At 42.0% G+C, this 20,062-nt stretch overlaps 1 protein-coding gene across 1 annotated transcript in view; it reads right to left on the bottom strand.

Annotated features, from left to right (window-relative positions):
- SORCS3 (sortilin related VPS10 domain containing receptor 3) overlaps nucleotides 1-20,062 on the bottom strand; it is a 673,703-nt gene that overhangs the window by 430,754 nt on the left and 222,887 nt on the right. The window contains exon 2 of the mRNA XM_049856137.1: nucleotides 17,504-17,571. Coding sequence (XP_049712094.1) covers nucleotides 17,504-17,571 — 68 coding nt within the window. The remainder of the gene's footprint in view (nucleotides 1-17,503; nucleotides 17,572-20,062) is intronic.

Genomic DNA, 20,062 nt, shown 5'->3' with positions numbered 1-20,062 from the left:
CCACCATCACAAAAGGCCCAATGTCCCCAAGAGAACTCCATGCTTGCCGAATTTTGAAGTCTGACCTTTGCCTGAGCACCGTCGGCCAGGAAAGCACTCCTGTTTTCTGATGGCGTCTCACCAGGTCTGACTCAGCGAGGCCAGTCAGCACACCATTAACCCCAAAGGTATAGAATCCATGTGTATACAACAGTTAGAGATTCTGGGGGAAAAAGAAGTTTTTGGTTTTCCACAGGCAAGGAGGCTTTGAGTTTAGGCTTCCTGCCTTCTTCAATCCTGACCCATTAAGAATCAGTTCAGTGGACACTCTGTAAGGTTAGGCAGATAAATAAGCAGACAAGCAAACAAACACATAACTGAATCCATGAATGAATGAATGAATGAAATAAAACAATAAGAATATCATTACAGTCTCCTAACTGACCCGACCTAAAATTCCACCCCACAGCAAATCACCTTTTCTGAACTAGTCTTTCTAAAATACAGCCATTATTTTATACCCTCTACTCAAAAACCTTTGCTCATTCCTCTCTGCCCCACAGAAAACGTTCCAAACTCCTCAATCATATCCTTTTTTTTCCCCTAAAAGTTTTATGATTTCTCATTTTACATTTAAGTCTATGATCCATTTTGAGTTAATTTTCATGTAAAGTGTGAGGTTTAGGTGGAGTTTCATTTTTTTGCCTATGGTACCCAATTGCTCCAGCACTATTCATTGAAAAGGCTATCCTTCCCCCACTGAATTGCCTTTTTACCTTTGTCATATTTATGTGGATCCATTTCTGGGTTGTCTATTATATTCCAATGGAATGTATCTATCCTTCTTTGCCAATACCCTGTATAAGACACCATTCAGGAGGGATTAGGATCCACCCTACTCCCCATATGACCTGGTTAACTTGCTGATAAGAAAAGAAAAATCCTATTTCCAAAGAAGGTCACAGTCATAAATAGGTACAGGGGTTAGGGCTTCGATATATCATTTTGGAGATACAATTGAATCCATAACACCAGATAGCCAACAAAGGACTAATAAAAATAATAAAAAAAAGTACCTAGGATATATAAAGAACTCTCAAAACTCTATAATAAAAAAGAACAATCCAATTGGAAAATGGGCAAAAGACACACACAGACATTTCACAGATATACAGATGGTAAACAAGCACATGAAGAGATGTTCAGCATCAGTATCCCTCAGGGAAATGCAAATTAAAACCACAATGAGATATCACCACACACCTACCAGAATGGCACTTAAAAAAAAAAAGGGGGGGGAGACAAAAGTTGGAAAGAATGTGGAAAAACTGGATCATCATACACTGCTGGTGGGAATGTCAAATGGTACAGACATGTGGAAAAGAGTTTGGCAGTTTCTTACAAAACGAACACACGACTATCATATGACCCAGCAATTGCGCTTTTGTGCATTTATCACAGAGAAATGAAAACCTGTACTTAAATGCTCATAGAGGTTTTATTTGTAATAGCCAAAAAGTGGAAACAATCCAGATGATCTTGAAATGGTGAATGATTAAACAAACTGTGGTGCAGACATGCCAGGGAATACTGCTAAGAAATAAGAAGGAACCAACTATTGATACACAATAAGCTGGATGAGTCTCCAGGGAATTATGCTGAACACAAAAACAGCCAATTCCAAAAGGTTAAATACTCTATGGTTCCATTTCTGTAACATTTTTTAAGTGACAAATTTTAGAAATGGAGAACAGATAAGTGATTTCCAGGGCTTAGAGACAAAGCAGGAAGGGAGGGGGATGAGATCCTTGTGATAGAACTGATAGGTATCTTGGATAGATGAACCTACACACACACACACACACACACACACACACAAGTGCAAGTAAAACTGAAGGAATCTGAATAAGTTTGTGGATTGTATCAGTATCCTGATATTATACTATAGTTTTATTATACTATATTATAAAAAAAAAAAAAAAATATTATACCACAGTTACGTAAAATATTACCATTGGGGGAAACTGGGTAAAACAGACACAGAATCTCTCTGTGTTGTTTTTTAACACCACAGGTAAATCTACAATCATCTCAATAACATTTTCAATTAAATAAAAAGTGCATAACCATAAATGCCACCCTCATTCCAGCTAATATTCTATAATCAACAACCACTCTTCATAAAAGCAATGAATGAGAATTTGGGGATCACTGAGAACATTCTACCTGCATCTTTGGGTGAGGTAGTGGTGGTGGAGTTATAAAAAGAAGAATTTTGGAGAATATATTCTACCAATCATATAGCCTCCATTTATAAAGCCCCACTGGGCACTACTGTACACTGTCTAAGGTTCAATAGAACAAAAGTGGAAAGGCAGGGTCTAGTACCGAAAGGGTGTTCACTAACTAAATCCTCAATTAAAAACTATTTATGGAGGCAGCATGGCCAAGTGAAAAAAGCATGGGCTTGGAGCTGTAGAGACATGGGGTCAAACTCCACCTCCATTATCTGCCGGCTGTCAGAACCTCAGGTTCAGCACCCATCAGCGAGAATAACACCCCTTGCAGGACTGCTATAAGCGATATGTGTATGTGTAAAGCTCCTAGGACGTTCCCTGACACATAATGAATGAGGGTCTTTTAAATTAACAGTATAATTGAAAAGATGGTCTTTTAAAATTTGCAGATTTAATTCACTGTTACATTAGAACGCATCAGAAAACATGTGTGATCTGTGGAAGCTGTGGTCCCAGAACCTTTTCCTAGCCTTATTCTCTTGGTCCCAGTCTCCCTATGCATAGGAACAGGAGAGCCAGGGTAGGCTAATGAATTCTCATCTTCTGAATACAAGAATTTTGACCCTCGACCCAAGTTGGGTCCAATCAATTCTCTTTCCCAGGGACTGCAAACACAGAGAAGAAGGCAACTGTCATCTGAGGAGAGCTCGCTGTAGAGTACAGCCTTAATACCCAGTTGCTATGTTCCTGATTGTACCTAGGACATTGTCATTTCTGGGGTTTCCTTGCTCAGTTTTTCTTTCAAATGTTGAACCATCCCAATCTCCTTCTAAACAATCCTACAGCTTGCTTAAAGGTGGTTTCTGTTGCTTGCAACCAAGACCCCTTTATGAATAAGATGACTTCCAAAGTCACCTAGAAACTATTTTCCACTTTTTGTGCTCTCTGATCCCCCAGGGAGCCTAGATTCCCACCACCAACTCATTCTCATAAGGTTTGTCTCGAGCACAGTTCCACGAAGAGCAAAACCTTATGACCACTCTCTTGTGGCACCACTCTCTAAGATCAATGTTAATTGCCCAATTAAACAGGCCTGATGCTGACAGAATGTGAGCTAATTAGTAAGTGCCAGAGCTCATTCCAATTATTAACCTTTATGGTTGTCATTTATAAAGATGAGGGTGCAACTATGGATCTTTGCATGAATGATTGCACTCATCTCTTTGAGCCAGCCATAAGGGAAATGGGTGTGAGGGAAATATGCTAAAGGTAAGATTCCAAACAAGTTCTCGTGGACCTATCAGAAGCAAAGATGGCCAGGACGTCTCAGGTCAGTGGTCACATCAGAATCAAGTGGGGAGCTCTTTAAAACTATAAATTCTTAGGTCTTGACTCAGAAATTATTCAGTAGGTTTGTAATAAGGCACAGAAAACTGGCTTTTCTTAAATTTTCCAGGCAATTCTTATGACAACCACAACTGAAAATCACTTAGACAAATATCAAGAAAACCCCTTCCTAGTCCCCAAAGTAATCCCTTGGCCATACACCTCTCATGAAATATGAATGGTTGCCAAGCTGGATAGGCCAGAAAAAGGGTTACTAATGGGACAGTAAGAGCAAGGGGGGCTGAGAATTGGGAGACCCGGATTTGAGTCCTACATCTGAAATCCCTGACCACCAACCCGCTTGGTACCTTAGTTTGTCTATCTGTGAAACGGAATGGTCAGTATTATAGGCCAAATATTATTCATCCCAGAAATAGGACAAGTGTCATGAAATCACATTTAGCAATGACACCAGGAGAACAAATATTATACAAATTTCAGGGACTGGTACCATTGACAGGTAGAACTTTTAAAAAGATAAACCATATGTTTTGTATCTGAAGATTTGTCTTTAGCTTTAACTTCGGAACAAGACATTCGGAAGCAATAGCAAGATATGAAATGCATTCTCTGTAAGTTTAATAATTCCAAAAAAGGAACCTCATAGACATGTGGTGAGGAAGAGATGAGTTTGGACCTTTTGTTGGTTGTGTGTAGTTTTTTGTTTTTTTTGCCAGTTTATTGCTCCCCAAATAATGTCCAGGATAGTGGTTTTTGTGGGCAAGCTGCCAGAAGCCTTCTAACAGCATTTACAGTCTATGTCCAATAAAGTAATTGGCCAGAAAATGATGAGAAAGTAACTATGAAAGCTTGACTACCTCTCATCTTTATAGCTGATACATATATATGCAGGAATGAGGTATGTAGAATCCAGTCTCCTATAAACTTGGAAATACATAGGCTCTGTGTAAGTTGAAATTTTTCCCTTTTTTTTTGGCTTCAAGCTACCTTCCAAGGGCCCATCTGTCATAGTCTTACACACGTGCACATCTGGCAGGGAAGTAAATCAAGGTCTACCTTGCAGAGTAAGGAAATGCATCCATTTATAAATATTATTTTAGCAGGCACTGTCTGATCCTGCTCACTTATTAACTTCATTAGAAGGCTAATGAGTCTACTGCTGAGAAGATGAGAAGGAGCTCAGGCTGTGGAAAGGGATGGGCAGAATTGCACACCCTTCTCCAAACCATGGGGTTATTTATGATTGTGATAAAACAGCACTGCATTTGGAGGAAAGGGGAAGCAACATAAAATAACGGTCAACAGACACGGTCCGTACAAATGCGTTATGTTCTCTCAGCCACTGGACAAAATAAAGATTTCTACATGCTGGGGTCCTGTCTAGTGGGAAGAAAAAGACAAGGCCATAAAAGGAAGCCCTCTTCCCTATGATAAATAGGAGAACATCAAATATGTAATCTGGATCTGCTTCTTTGGTGTTCTCATTTCTCATTCTCCAGCAAAATAAGATGTCTGACGGCCCAAAATTTAGGGCAAACTCCTTTCTCATTATATGTTTCTGAAACAAGGACTTTCATAGATTGAATGATACTCTCTGTGATTAGCGAATTTAAATTAAGTAGTTTGGAAAGGTGTTCTGGCTGATGCCATCAACTGGCTTGCTATTTATTCTTGAACAAGTTAGCAGAGAGTGCCTACGTTGTTGACAGTATGGTTAGCAACTTCACCAACAGACTTTTTAAGGAGGGTAGCTGTGCTCAGGAATGGGGCTGTTAGCTCATAAAAGGTATCTACAGGAAGTCCCCAGGTTAAAAAAGTCCAGATTTAGGGACAAACAGTACTTGCCCTTTTATTGTTGTTGTTAGGTGCCACTGAGTCAGTTCTGACACATGGCAACCCCACGTACAACAGAACGAAACACTGCATGGTCCTGCGCCATCCTCGCAATCATTGCTATGTTTGAGCCCATTGTTGCAGCCACTGTGTTGATTCATCTCATTGAAGGTCTTCCTCTTTTTCACGGACCCTCTACTTTACCAAGAATGATATTCTTCTCCAGGGAGTGGTCCTTCATGATAGCATGTCCAAAGTATGTGAGACAAAGTCCCTCCATCCTCGCTTCTAAGGAGCACTCTGTATTTGTTGTATTTGTTCCAAGATAGATTTGTTTGTTTTTCTGTCAGTTAATGGTATATTCAATATTCTTCACCAACACCATACTGCAAAGGCATCAATTCTTCTTTGATCTTCCTTATTCATTGTCCAGCTTTCACAGATTGAAAATACTATGGCTTAAGTCAGGCGCATCATAGTCCTCAAAGTGACATCTCTGCTTTTTAACACTTTAAAGATGTCTTTTGCAGCAGATCTGCCCAATGCAATACATCGTTTGATTTCTTGACTGCTGCTTCCATGGGTGGTGATTGTGAATCCAAGTAAGATGAAATCTTTGACAATGGAATTTTTTTACATTTATCATGATGTTGCTTAATTGGTCCAGTTGTGAGGATTTTTGTTTTCTTTATGTTGAGGCTGTAGTCTTTGATCTTCGTCAGTAAGTGCTTCAAGTACGCTTCACTTTTAGCAAGCAAGGTTGTGTCATCTATACACTGCAGGTTGTTAATGCATCTTCCACCAATCCCAATGCCACAGTCCTCTTCATATAGTCCAGCTTCTTGGATTATTTGCTCAACATACAGATTGAGTATGGTGAAAGGATACAACCCCGATCCATGCTTTTCTTGGTTTTAAACCATGCAGTATCCCCTTCTTCTGTTCAAAGGACTATCTCTTGGTCCGTGTAAAGGTTTCACATGAGCACAATCAAGTGTTCTGTAATTCCCATTCTTAGCAATGTTATCCATAATTCATTATGATCCACACAGTCGAATTCCTTTGCATAGCCAATAAAACACAGGTAAACATCTTTCTGGTATTCTCCGCTTCCAGCCAAGATCTATCTGACATCAGCAATGATGTCCCTTGCTCCATGTTCTCTTCTGAAATTGGCTGAATTTCTGGTAGTTCCCTGCTGATGTGCTGCGGCAACTACTTTTGAATTGTCTTCAGCAAAATTTTATTTGTGTGTGATATTAATGATGTTGTTGTTAGGTGCCATCGAGTTGGTTCCGACTCATAGTGACACTACTTACCACATAACATTAAAGGACACCACCACGCATCTGTCATTTTGTCTTACTGTGGTGGCTTCTATTTTGCTGTGATACTGAAACTTTGCCACCAGTATTTCAAATACCAGCAGGGTCACCCTTGGTGGACAGGTTTAAGCGGAGCTAGCAGACTAGCAGGAAAGACCTGATATTAATGATAATGTTTGATAATTTTTGCATTCAGCTGGATCCCCTTTCTTTAGAATGGGCATAAATATGGATATCTTCCAGGTTGTTGACCAGGTAGCTGTCTTCCAAATTTCTTGACATAGACAAGTGTGCGCCTCCAGCACCGCATCCATTTGCTGAAACATTTCAATTGGTATTCTGTCAATCCCTGAAGCCTTGTTTTTTGCCAATGCCTTCAGTGCAACTTGGACTTCTTTCTTCAATACCATCAGTTCTTGATCATACGCCACCTTCTGAAATAGTTAAATATCAGCCAGTTCTTTTTGGTACAGTCACTCTGTGTATTTCTTCCATCTGCTTTTGATATTTCCTGCGTCGTTTGATATTTTCTCTGTAGAAACCTTCAGTATTGCAACTCGAAATCCTTCAGTATCGAATTTTTTTCTTCAGTTCTCTCAGCTTGAGAAATGCTGAGCGTGTTCTTCACTTCTGGTTTTCTAACTCTAGGTCTTTGCATATCTCATTAAAACATTTTACTTTGTCTTCTCTAGCCATCTTTTGGAATCCTCCGTTCAGCTCTTTTGCTTTATCATTTCTTCCATTCACTTTAGCTACTCTACATTCAAGAACAAGTTTCAGGGTCTCTTCTGACATCCATTTTGGTCTTTTCTTTCTTTCCAGTCTCTTTAACGATCTTTCACTTTCTTCGTTTATGATGTCCTTGATGTCATCCCACAACTCATATGGTCTTCAGTCATTAGTGTACAATGTCTCAAATCTATTCTTGAGATGGTCTCAAATTCAGGTGGGATATACTCAAGGTCATACATTGGCTCTCGTGGACTTGTAATTTTCTTCAGCTTCGACTTGAACTTGCATATGAGTAATCAATCCACAGTCGGCCCTTGGCCTTGCTCTGACTGATGATATTGAGCTTTTCCTTAGTCTCTTTCCACAGATGTAACTGATTTGATTCCTGTTTTTTCTATCGGTGAGGTTCATATGTATAGTCACCATTTATGTTGTTGAAAAAGGTATTTGCAATGAATAAGTCACTGGTCTTGCAAAATTCCATCATGTGATCTCTAGCATTGTTTCTATCACTAAGGCCATATTTTCCAACTACAGATCTTTCTTTTTTGCTTCCAATTTTCACATTCCAATCATGAGTAATTATCAATGCATCTTGACTGCATGTTTGATCAATTTCAGACAGCAGAAGTTGGTAAAAATCTTCAATTTTCTCACCTTTGTCCTTAGTGGTTGGTGAATAAATTTGAATAATGGTCATATTGGCTGGTCTTCCTCATAGGTGTATGGATATTATCCTATCACAGACAATGCTGTACTTCAGGATAAATCTTTAAATGTTCTTTTTGAAGAGGAATGCAATGCCATTCCTCTTCAATTTGTCATTCCTGACATGGTAGACCATATAACTGTCTGATTCAAAATGGTCAATGCTAGTCCATTTTGGCTCACTAATGCCTAGGATATCAATCTTTATGCATTCCACTTCATTTTTGCCAATTTCGAATTTTCCTAGATTCATACTTTGTACATTTCTTTTTCCAATTATTAATGGATGTTTGCAACTGTTCCTTTTCATTTTGAGTCGTGCCATATCAGCAAATGAAGGTCTCGAAACCTTGACTCTATCCACACCATTAAAGTCAACCCTACCTTGAGGAGGCAGCTCCTCCCCAGCCATATTCTGAGTGCCTTCCAACCTGAGGGGCTCATCTTCTGGCATCGTATCAGATAATTTTCTGCTGCTATTCATACGGGTTTCACTGGCCAACTTTTTCAGAAGTAGACTGCCAGGTCCTTCCTAGTCTGTCTTTGTCTATGTCTGCTTAAACCTGTCCACCAAAGGCAACTCTGCTGGTATTTAAAATAATACTGGCAAAGCTTCCAGTATCAGAGCAACACACAAGCCACCACAGTAAGACAAACCGACAGATGTGTGCTGGTGCCCTTTAACGTTATGTAAATTTGCCCTCACTCTGAAAAGGCTAAACCAACCCCTACTTGCAACAAATTTTTCATCACAATCACCTTCACTTGCTGTACCAGCAGCTTTTAAATCATTGAAAAGGTTCAAGCTTTTTCTTGCACTAAAATAAGGCTAAATAAGAACTGTATATACCTGTTCCAATTCACCTACAAATTCAACTTAAAGACACTGTTAGGAACAGATTTCATTTGTCATCTGGGGACTGCCTGTACTGGGCATCGTAAATTCTGTCTTGCTTCCTCTTTGCTTTTCAGAATGGTAGGGTCTGTGGCCTGGGAGTTAAAAGGGATTTGAGAGATCATTTCATCCAATCCCTTCACTTATGAGGGAACCGAAGGATAGCATGGGTAATTCAATTAATTAGTAACAGAGAGAGGCTTAGCACTGCAGCTTTCTCTGAGCTCAGGTTCCCAGTCCTACCTGGAGACCAGAATCAACCAGGGAGCTTTTAACACAATCGATTCCTGAATAACACCCTGTCTTACCGATTTGGAGCTCCTTGGGTAGAAATCTAGATTTTTTTTTTTTTTAAACACATTCTGTAAATGATTCTAAGCATATGCCAAGTTTGAGGAACATGCATGGCCCCACCTTGCCTTCCATGCTAATTACACAGGAGATAACAAAGCTCTTAGATGGGCTTAGATCCCCTAATGGTTGCATTAAAAAGGAAATAATCAGTAAAAGATGAGTTAACTCCATACCATGTTGGAGAAACTGAAAATCAGATTGTACTTCGTATCCTACCCGAAATAATTATACTCATCATCATATCACCATCATCACAGTCATTATCTGACACATAAAAACCAAGAACTTAACCTTCCTCCCTGCCACGCACAGATGAGTATCTGATGGAGAAGATGCAGAAATTTTCTCTCTCAACTAGAAATGCATCATTTCCAGGCATTATGTGCCTAGGATTCTAGATTTGCTCTGCATACAACCCTCCTAAAGATATCAGACAGCTGTCATCTGGAGCCTGGTTGAAGTTGTTGGGCTAAGGGGATATGAGCCTATAAACAAATAATAATTATTATATTAAGTACTAACTAGATAATAAACGGAAACCCTGGTGGCGTAGTGGTTAAGTGCTACAGCTGCTAACCCAAGGGTTGGCAGTTCAAATCCACCAGGCGTTCCTTGGAAACTCTACAGGGCAGTTCTACTCTGTCCTATAGGGTTGCTATGAGTCGGAATTGACTCGACAGCACTGGGTGGTTTTTTAGATAATAAACATTTCGTTTTTAGTAATTATCTCATTGAATCCTCACAAAACTCTATGATACAGGTCCATTACATGGATAAATAAACCAAGACTGAAAGAGATTAAAACATTGCTCAAGGTGGTGCAGCTTAGTAAGCAGTGGAGCCAGGATACACACCAAGGCAATCTGCCTTCGGACCCTACATCTTATCTGTCACCAGGGGTTTCTGAGAACAAGTAACACATGAAATAGTCTTTCCCCTTAAGAGGCTTAAATCCTAATAGGGAAACAAGATGTTTTATATTAAATAACAAAATAAAATGTATATGCCACATTGATCTCTTCTCCATTTCATTTCTAGAATTGCTTTGCATCCTTTATGGAACAAGGTGGAGTGATAGGGCTAATAAAAATTTGTAAGTAAGTATTTCTACAGCAGGGTCACTCGTTGCAGAATGCCCTGCATTTTATATATTCATTTTATATATTCATTATATATTCATCTGCCTTGTTGTTTCCTATGTATATTAATCTTATCTACCAACCAATCTAAACATTCTTTGAGGACAGCAACCATGACATACTCATTCCGCCTCCTCCAGCAACAAGCACAGGGCTGCTTACATAACTGATGCTCGATTAATATCTGTTCAGTTGAATGCTCTGAAACCCAATCAGGAGTTTCCACAGATTCATCAACATTGAAAGCAAACAGAAGAAGGTCCCAGTTCTAGAGAGAGGATTTCACATTTTTTTTTTTTAAGAGCCCAGCTCTCAGGGCCCCCCATAGGATGCGCCTAGCAAATGGGATGGGAAGCTTTTAATTAACACCCTAGACCCACACCCCCCCCCCCAAAAAAACTGCCAATTCAATCTGCAGTATTGTTTCCATTAATTCACTCAGATTCAGCAGGAATCCCACTAAGAAATGGGGTGAGCAGCTGGAGAGGAAGGGAAGCACATAAATAAATCATGACTGTCATTAAAATCTGTAAACTAATAACTTCTGGGAAGTCTTCGCAATTATCATCAGGGTTTTCTTGGCAAACAAAAAATTAATAAATGCAAAAGGTTTCTCTTTTCTATAAAAAACCAGCCTCCCCCAGAAAGGTCACTGACGGAACAATTAGGGAAGGAAATAAATGGCCCAGATAACAGCTTGGGAACCAGATGAAAAGTCCCAGGATTCCCAAGTGGCAGGAGGATGAGATAATGCAATAGGCAGAAAGGGACAGGACAAGGTGGGCTGGTGCTGGGATTGGTCTGGGGCTGCTGAAGACTTCAGTTCCGTTCTCCAAGCCCTGAGGCAGTATCTCTAAGTGCTAGGTGTTGTAGATTCCAAAGCAAGTGAGGCACATGTGGCCCCTGTCCTTGAGAGGCTCCCTGGCTAGAGGAGGAGGCTGGCTGAGAAACAAATTAGTGATACAGGGTGGGGGCGTGAAGCCAGCGGTGAGCAGAGGGGTGTCCCACCTAGGAGGAGGGTCAGGGAAGGCCTCCAGGAGGAGCAACGTTGGCAGTGGCACACCTACAAACCCCTCACCAGGACCCCTCAGTGGGGAACCCCTTGCTCTGTGGGCCCTGACGCCAGCCATACAGGAGGAAAGGCTATGCAGCCCAGCTGATTTTCTGAGGGCAGAACATCTCCCATCCTGCTGGGCTGGGGGTGGGGGAAATAAAGCCAGAGAAGGAGCAGGGAGAAGAACCAAGGTGAAGGAGCAGTGGAAAGGGGGACATCATCTGCAAAGGATAACTGGTCCCTCTTACGCACAGACTCTTTATTGCACAAATTCTTTTAGCTCCCTGCGGACTCCTAAATCAGTAGCCAGAGGAAGGCTCCTGTGGAGACCTCACACAGGGTTCCTCTGCCTTGGTATATTTTGATTTCAAGCTTTGCCTGAATACTAGGGTTTGGGATGGACAGATGGAAGCTGAAGAATTGCTTGGTAGCTCATCTCCCTCCAGAGAAGGGGTTCCTTAAACTCTGTGCGTGTGCGTGTGCGTGTGCGTGTGCATGTGTGAAAGAAAGTTAGTGAATTTGTCCATTGGCCCAAGCGCTAATGTCTAAGACAAATGTGATTTATGCTCAAAACCAAAGACTGTCCATTTCCAGAGCCCTCTTCCCTCCCTAATCCATGATCACGGTTACTGCTAAGAAAGGCAGAGATAACACACCCACCCATGAACAGAGGGGCATGAAGATGGCAGCAAAGCATGTGCCACATGCAGCTGTTACAGAATTGAACCAGATGTGGCCCTGCCTCTGAGTCTGCAAGGCCTGCACACCATGCCACAATGGAGGAGACATGAAGAGTATAATCCCTGTCCAACTACAGGGCTTCCATTTAGGAGGACAGGTGACACTGTGGAAGGGTCCCAGGCCAGCTGCCAGGGGGCACTCTTCATCTCAGCCCTATAACCCAGGTAACTCAGGCAAAGATTCTTCTAACCTCTGAACCCACAGACTAGGCTCTACAATGAGAAGGTTCTAGGGCTCAAGGAGAAGTGACCTCTATCATCCCTTCTAGCCCTATGTTTCCCTGACTCCAGGGTCAACCACTATGATTATTCCTGAATGACCAAGGATCACAGTTTAGAAGCCTGAAAGTTCTAGTAACACCTCCTTTTCTATTCCCATTGTCAGATTTACATGACCCATCTCACATTTTAGGTTATCAGAATTTTCATATGGATCAGTCAGTTATTCAACACTGCACATCTTCCGAGCACCATTACATTACAGAATAATCCCTCCCAGACAGGGTGGCTGTACCAAAAGGAAAATAAAAAATTTTCCCTTACGTCTTTTGATAAAATATGTATTTCTATGAAAAAAAAAATTACCCTCAAAATTAATTGACAGTATTTCAAAAGGAAGAAACTCCAACTCCACTCTCTAATACGGCAGCCACCACCCACATGTAGCTACTCAACACTTGAAATGCATCTAGTCCCAATGGATGTGTGCTATAAATACAAAATACACACTGGATTTCAAAGACTTACTACCAAAAAAGAATGTAAAAATAGCTCATTAATTTTTATAGTAATTACTTAATGAAATGATAGTTTTTACATAATTGCATTAAAAACCAAAAAACCAAACCCGTTGCTGTTGAGTCTATTTCAACTCATAGTGACCTCATAGGACAGAGTAGAATGGCCCCATAGGGTTTCCAAGGACCAACTGGTGGATTCAAACTGCTGACATTTTGGTTAGCAGTTGACCTCTTAACCATGGTGCCACCAGGGTACAGTAATTGGGTTAAAGAACATATATTATTAAAATTAATTTAACCTGTATCTTTTTACATTATTGACTACCAGAAATTAAAAATTACATATGTGGCTCATTTACATTTCTAATCAGACAGCTCTAGACTAGAGAATGTCCATTTCAAGAGCACAAGGAGTATTTGGGCCTAGAAGCTGAAATCCCAGTTTAAACATTCTAGCAATTTTCCCACTCCTGGATTTTCTCTCTCTCCTACTTTCCCTGTCATCACATTCTTCAACCTCTTAAAAATGTCTCCTACTCTAGAGGCGTCCATGAATTCACTCCTGGGGTGGCATCAGCACCAGCACTCAGGGTGGAGTGAGCACAAACGTAGGAGCCAGGTAGCTGTGAGATCCAGGACAAGTTGTTTAAACTCTCCAGTGTTCGGTGTTTCCCTCTGTAAAATGGGGCTAGTGATACCAAACTCCCAAACTTGATGTAAAGGATAGAATGATCCAGCATAGACAAAGGAGTTAGCAGAGGGGAAAAGCTCAGTTACCAGTGAATTCTACAATCACTCACTCTCTTTGAGTGCTTTCCACATATAGGTGTTATATGCCAGGCACTTTTTGAGGTAGTCCCTGCATAGTATTTCATTTAAATCTCACAGCAATCCTATGAAGTAGGTGCTATTATAATGGAGGCACAGAATGGTGAAATAACTTGGTCAAGGTCACTCAGTGGCTAAGGGGTGAAACAAAGACTTGACCCCAGGCAGTCAGTCCCAGTTACCCTTTAAAAACTTTATTCTACTGCCTTAGTGATAAGAAAAATGATTGATTCCAAGCCTTCTGGACTTAACTCACCTCTCCTCCCTTAATCAAGGTTTGTATAAAATCTAGTAGAGTTGGTCCCCAATATCATTCTTGCCTGATGGGGTAGCCCCTGGGCTTGACACACTATAGACTAAAAATCTCCTGAACGTGAGGCCCTGGGTCCTTTACAAAAGTCAGTCCCCAACTTCATTAATGCTCTAAGCTTGAAATACCATCTCTGAAGTGTTTTTTGACTAAGGGAGGCCAACAAATGGTTGTTCTACATGGCCAATTTGTACACAATCCTAGAGCTGGTGGAGAAAGATCCTTGGCCATCACCATTATAACAGCATCAAGAAGTTCCAGAAAGACTGCCACGAGGGCATGAGATACCACTACAGTATTTAATGCTTTTAAACAATCTTTTGTCTACTTAGAAGTGGATGGCTTCTGAATTATTAATCCAGTGAGGCAAATAATTACATCACACTGTAACCTGGCAGCGGGGTGTCATCTTGTCATGGCAGTTGCTGCTCCAGGCTTCACTGTTGCACAGAAAATTGAAGAAGAATCACCAAATTCAATTTTGACTTGGTTGGGCCAAATCTTGAAGCCAAAAAGGTATATGTTTAATTTGGTGTCTTTTCTCTGCACACTATGTTAGTAAGGAAAACCATACTGCTCTAGGCTTTAACTGCAAAACACATCATCATCACAACAGAAAAGAGGATGGGAGATACGGATTTTCAGGGGATGAATGGGGCAGGCACTACAAAGTTGGAAGACTCCCTGTGAGGCCCCAAACAAGTTGAGAAATCCCCGAAACGTATATGAGCAGTGCCTTTCCTCAATCACGCACTTCCAGAAGTTCTTAAGCTGGGTTTCGGCAGATTCATGAATCCTCTCAAACTTACCTAAAAAATGAGATGGGTCAGGAAGGATAACAGCTGGACCTCCTGGGAGGGGATAGGGGCTAGAGACTGAGTTCAATCACAGGGCCAATGATTCAATCACTCATGCCTAAGTAAAGACATCCCAATAAAAACTCTGGGCACAGAAGGTCAGGAGCGCTTCCGTGACTGACAAGACTCTGTGTTCATCTAGGTGCTGGGAGAGCAACATGTCCCTAGGGACGCAGAAGCATTATCACATTGACACCCTCCCAGGTCTCGCCCTACTCATCTCTTCCTTTGGCTGATTGTCATTTGTATCCTTTTGCTACAGTGAAACTGTCATGGTGAATATGGTGCTTTCAGTGAGTCCCGTGAGTCATTCTTGGCCTTGGGAGCCCCCAAATTTGTGGCTGGTGTCTGAAGTAAGGGCAGGCTTGTGGGAAACTGTGCCCTTAACCTGTGAAGTTTGGCCTAATCCGGGTAGTTAGTGTCAAAAGTCATTTGCAGTGGGGCACACAGTTTGTATCTTATGGGCCTCTAGCATTAAGCCACTGGCCCAGGTTCCCTGGGTTTACCTGGCCCACTCCTAGAACTAGCCAAACCTTTTCTGAAACACAGGGTACCAGGGCTAGCTGTTTCCCAATAAGGATTTTTTGGCTTGTTTTATTATTTGCACCAAGCAGACAACACAGGAGTTGGACTTAAGGTACTACCAGAGTATCACTGTGCTTGTACTGGAGGGGAAGGTTTTCTGAGGCTCTAATTCCCTAGGAAGTACCGCATGAGTAGAAATAGACAGGCTTTCATCTATTAGTGGCACCCTGGTTACTTATACCTCTGCCAATTTTTCCTGAGCAGCAAAATTAGGTTTTAGACATCCTGTGCAAATGGAGGCAGGCCTGAGTCGATATGAGCAATTAACCCCTAAATATTTAATAGATGCTATGACTGCTCCCCTTCCCCGGGAGAGAGCCTCTCTCTAGTCTTCAGCAAACAAACAGGTCAGATGAAAAAGCAAGGCAGGCAGACACTCATGCCCCAGACTGCTCTGCTCCAAGACCCCAGGAAGCCCTTAAGCCCAGGCTCTGGGATGACAATGTGGCCAGGTGAATGGTCTTTTGTGACAGCTTCCTCCCCGGTGTTTACACATGACAAAGCCAACAGGACAGAAACACACAGCTCCCTCAAGACCCCTCGAGTCCCACGGATATAAACACAGAGCGTGAAACACTGAGCCGCAGTGGCAGATGAAACCTGCTATTGCACCGTGCAAATGCGTGAGTGTGAGTGTGCGTGCAAGGAGGTGCACGTAAGTGTGTGTGTGCAGGTGCTCCCTGTCCAGAGAAACTCCTAGTTTCATGGCTTTGTTAAAGCCTTCTCTGACTTAACCTGCCCAGGTCCTTCTTCCTTGTTCTGTGTGACCTATCAGGGCTAGCTTATCTACTAGGCACAAGTGTACAATGCCTAACAAAAAAACCCAAACCCACTGCTGTTGAGTCGATTCCAACTCATAGTAACCCTATAGGATGGAGTAGAACTGCCCCACAGAGTTTCCAAGGAGTACCTGGGGGATTCAAACCGCCGACCTTTTGGTTAGCAGCTGTAGTGCTTAACCGCTACGCCACCAGGATTTCTGTACAATGCCTAGGGCCCCTAAAACTCTTAGGGGCCCACAAAAATATTTTAAGTTCTTTCAATATCCAAAGAAAAAAAGAAACTTTTAGACTCAAGAAGATTTTTTAATACACGATACTCATATATTTGACTTTATAACAATGCAGGTCATAAAACATACTTTTAATATTGTTTCATAGAAGAAGCGGTCCGCAAAGGCAAAAGTGCCTAGGGCCTGAGAACATCACCATGCCACCCTGATTCCCACGTGTCTGTTCCCATAATCACTGCCTTCTCAAGAACCTCAGCAACTTACAGATGCAACAGCCCTAAGGATGCATCTTACAGGTGCATGAAAATAGTCCTTGGGCCAAGACCCCACTCAAGGCAGGACTCCGTCCTACCTTATCAGTGCTCTCTGGTTGTTTCAGGCTTGGTCATCTGCTCTTTTAACCAGACACTGTGTTGGCCAAGTGGAAGAAGACACTGCAGGAATGCAGAAGCAACAATAGCGCCAAGAAGGATGTTCTCTGGGTCCCACAAAAGATAAGCAGAGCACTAAGAGAATTCAGGAGCCCTGGTGGTACAGCGGTTAGCAGTTCGGATCCACCAGCTGCTCTTTGGAACCCCTGTGGGGCAGTTCTACTCTGTCCAATTGGGTCACTATGAGTTGGAATAGACTCAACAGCAACAAGTTTGGGGGTTTTTTTTGGTTAAGGGAATTCATAGGTAGGTGCCATGGGTTCCACCTGAGGCAACAGAGAGGCCTTCCAGGAGGAGGATGGTCCTCTACTCCTTCCAAAAGGTGCTTCCCAACTGGCTTGCATTTCTCACGTGAGCTGAGCGGCAGTAGTTCCTTAAGAATCTCTAATCCACTTACCTCCACAGTGAACTCTCAGTCACACTCCCCAGGTTGAAGTCATACAGCTTTGTCAGGATAAGTATGACCTGCAGGGGGATGGGGACGAGGGTGAGAAAGGAACAGAAGGGAAAAAAAAAAAGCTGACGTTAGTGTGTGTAACAATATACAGTGCATCTCAAATCACCCAGAGGACGGCTTAGCATTTATCCCATGAATTGAGGGGTATTATAGGATCAAGCAAGGGGGAATAAAAAATCAGATATTTAATGCATCCCTGTAACTGGCAGCATTTATTTTAATCCTGACGATGCTTTGCATTTGAAATAAAACATGCCAACAGGAATTAATTGGGTATCAAAAGCTGTTTCTCCACATCTGTCCTTCCTCAAGGTCAGGCACAGGCCGGCTGGCGTTGTTCATCAGCAAGACCACCTGGGGAGTGTCTGGATAGTGCAAATGGTTAATGCCCTTGGCTGCTAACTGAAAAGGCAGCAATCCGAGTCCACCCAGAGGTGCCTTGGAAGAAAGGTCTGGTGATCTACTTCCAAAAAATCAGCCACTAAAAATTCTATGGAGCAGTTCTACTTCGACACACATGAGGTTGGCATGAGTCAGAACAGACTCCATCATAACTGGGGGTCTGAGGGGGAGAGGTGCGGAGGGGAAGGCCACCTAGAGATCAGAGGCTGTGCTTGCTTTTGATATGGAGATGACTCTGATTTATGGGACTGGACCTGAAAGGGTAAGAAGGAAGGAGGCCTGATTCTTTCTGTCTACAACAGGGATTAAAAGAGGTGTTGTGTTTCCATCAGCAGGGTTTTAAACCCATTGCCTTCATGTCCATCTCAACTCATGGCAACCCCATGTGTTACAGAGTAGAACTGTGCTCCCTAGGGTTTTCTTGGCTATAATCTTTATGGAAGCAGACTGCCAGGTCTTTCTTCTGCAGTGCCACTGGGTGGGTTCAAACTGCTAACCTTTAAGTTAGTAGCTGAGAGCAAACCGTTCATGCCACCTTAAAAAAAAAATACTTGAATGGCAGCCTCAGTTCCCAACATCCTTTGATGGCATTTGCCCCCATAGTGGAGTAAGCATGTTATTGGACCCCGATAGGCTCCAGAACCACTTTTCTCACTCCAGTTGAAGTTGAGAAACCCAGAAGTTGGTAATGCCAGAGAGCCATAAAACTTGTTGCCCTGGAGTCAAGTCCAACTCATAGCAACCCTATAGGACGAAGTAGAAGTGTCTCACAGGGTTTTCAAGGCTGTAATCTTTATGGAAACAGACTGCCTCATCTTTCTCCCACAGAGCTTTTCGTGGGTTTGAAACACTGCCCTCTCAGTTAGCAGCCAAGCTCTTAACCACTGTGCCACCAGGGTTCCTTCAGAGAGCCATAGTTGCCTATAATTTTCTAAATGGCCTCCTGAAATGGCCTTAGGCTGGCCAGCCAGCCTGTTCCCATGGCCCACTTATACTTCTCCAGCTGGGAACTTGGATATCAGACATTACTCTGTCTGCCCCTCATGAGCCTGGACAGTGGCTTAAACACAACTACATATCTGTAAAGATACCAAGTGCATGTACCTGAATCAATTTTAATCAAAACGCAGGTGCATAATATACATCGCCTGCCTGCGCAAGTGATAATCCAGTTACACATAATTGTGTTTATCTAAATTTAACGCACAACTCATTTCACTTTTCTCAGCTCCTTCCCATTCCACAACTTAACTTCCTCCAGTTCATTTTCACAGCAGCCATTAAACTCTTTCCGAGATAATGAATTTCTGCTACCAAGATGGGGCTTATCCATTATAGGTATCCATTTAAGATTAAAGAAAAATAATCAGCCATTATATTGAACATTTTTATGGCATTTAACTGACAACAAAACACTCATTTCCAGATTTATTCTCATACAGCACCCCATGGGGTCAGTTAGCACCATTTCCATTTCTTCTACGCAAACTAAGAAAAAAAAATTAGAGGCAAGGGGTGCAACCCATTATAGGTCAAAGACAGTCCAATGCAAAGTTGGCCCGGAGCAGTTAAGTTGGCTTGGGGCAGTCAACTTCTCTGTGGAGTCCTGTGACAGGAACTGGTGGGTTGGCAAGAAATAGTCAAGAAAAACTTCAATGTCATGGAAACATAATTTAAGAAAATCTACCAAACTATCTGTTCTCTTACCATAGTACAACAGCAAGGGGTGTGTAACCTATCTAAAAATTGTTCTCCGCAGTAACTCTGTGGTCCTTGTCCCTTCCATCCACGGCTAGTAGTTTCCTCATTTGTTAAAATGGGACTAATGAAGACAAGGGGCTTATCTATATCCTCCCAACTAAATGCCTAGGAATGTGCCAGATAATTTTTGTTTGTTGAATTAATACACACACGTAAAGAAGAGTTCTTCTTTCCTTTGTTTTACCTTCCTTCGTCTACAAAGTCATTCTTCACCATTTCCATGTAAACGCATGAGTGGCTATGCCCAAACCCAAAAAACCAATCCCATTGCCCTCGAGTCAATTCCAACTCATACTGACCATACAGGACAGAGTAGAACTGTTCCATAGGGTTTCC

This window comes from Elephas maximus, chromosome 16 (genome assembly GCF_024166365.1).
Source record: "Elephas maximus indicus isolate mEleMax1 chromosome 16, mEleMax1 primary haplotype, whole genome shotgun sequence".
NCBI classification, from domain to species: domain Eukaryota; kingdom Metazoa; phylum Chordata; class Mammalia; order Proboscidea; family Elephantidae; genus Elephas; species Elephas maximus.
The sequence above is the reverse complement of the archived record's forward strand: the minus strand, read 5'-3'. Positions and strand labels throughout refer to the sequence as shown.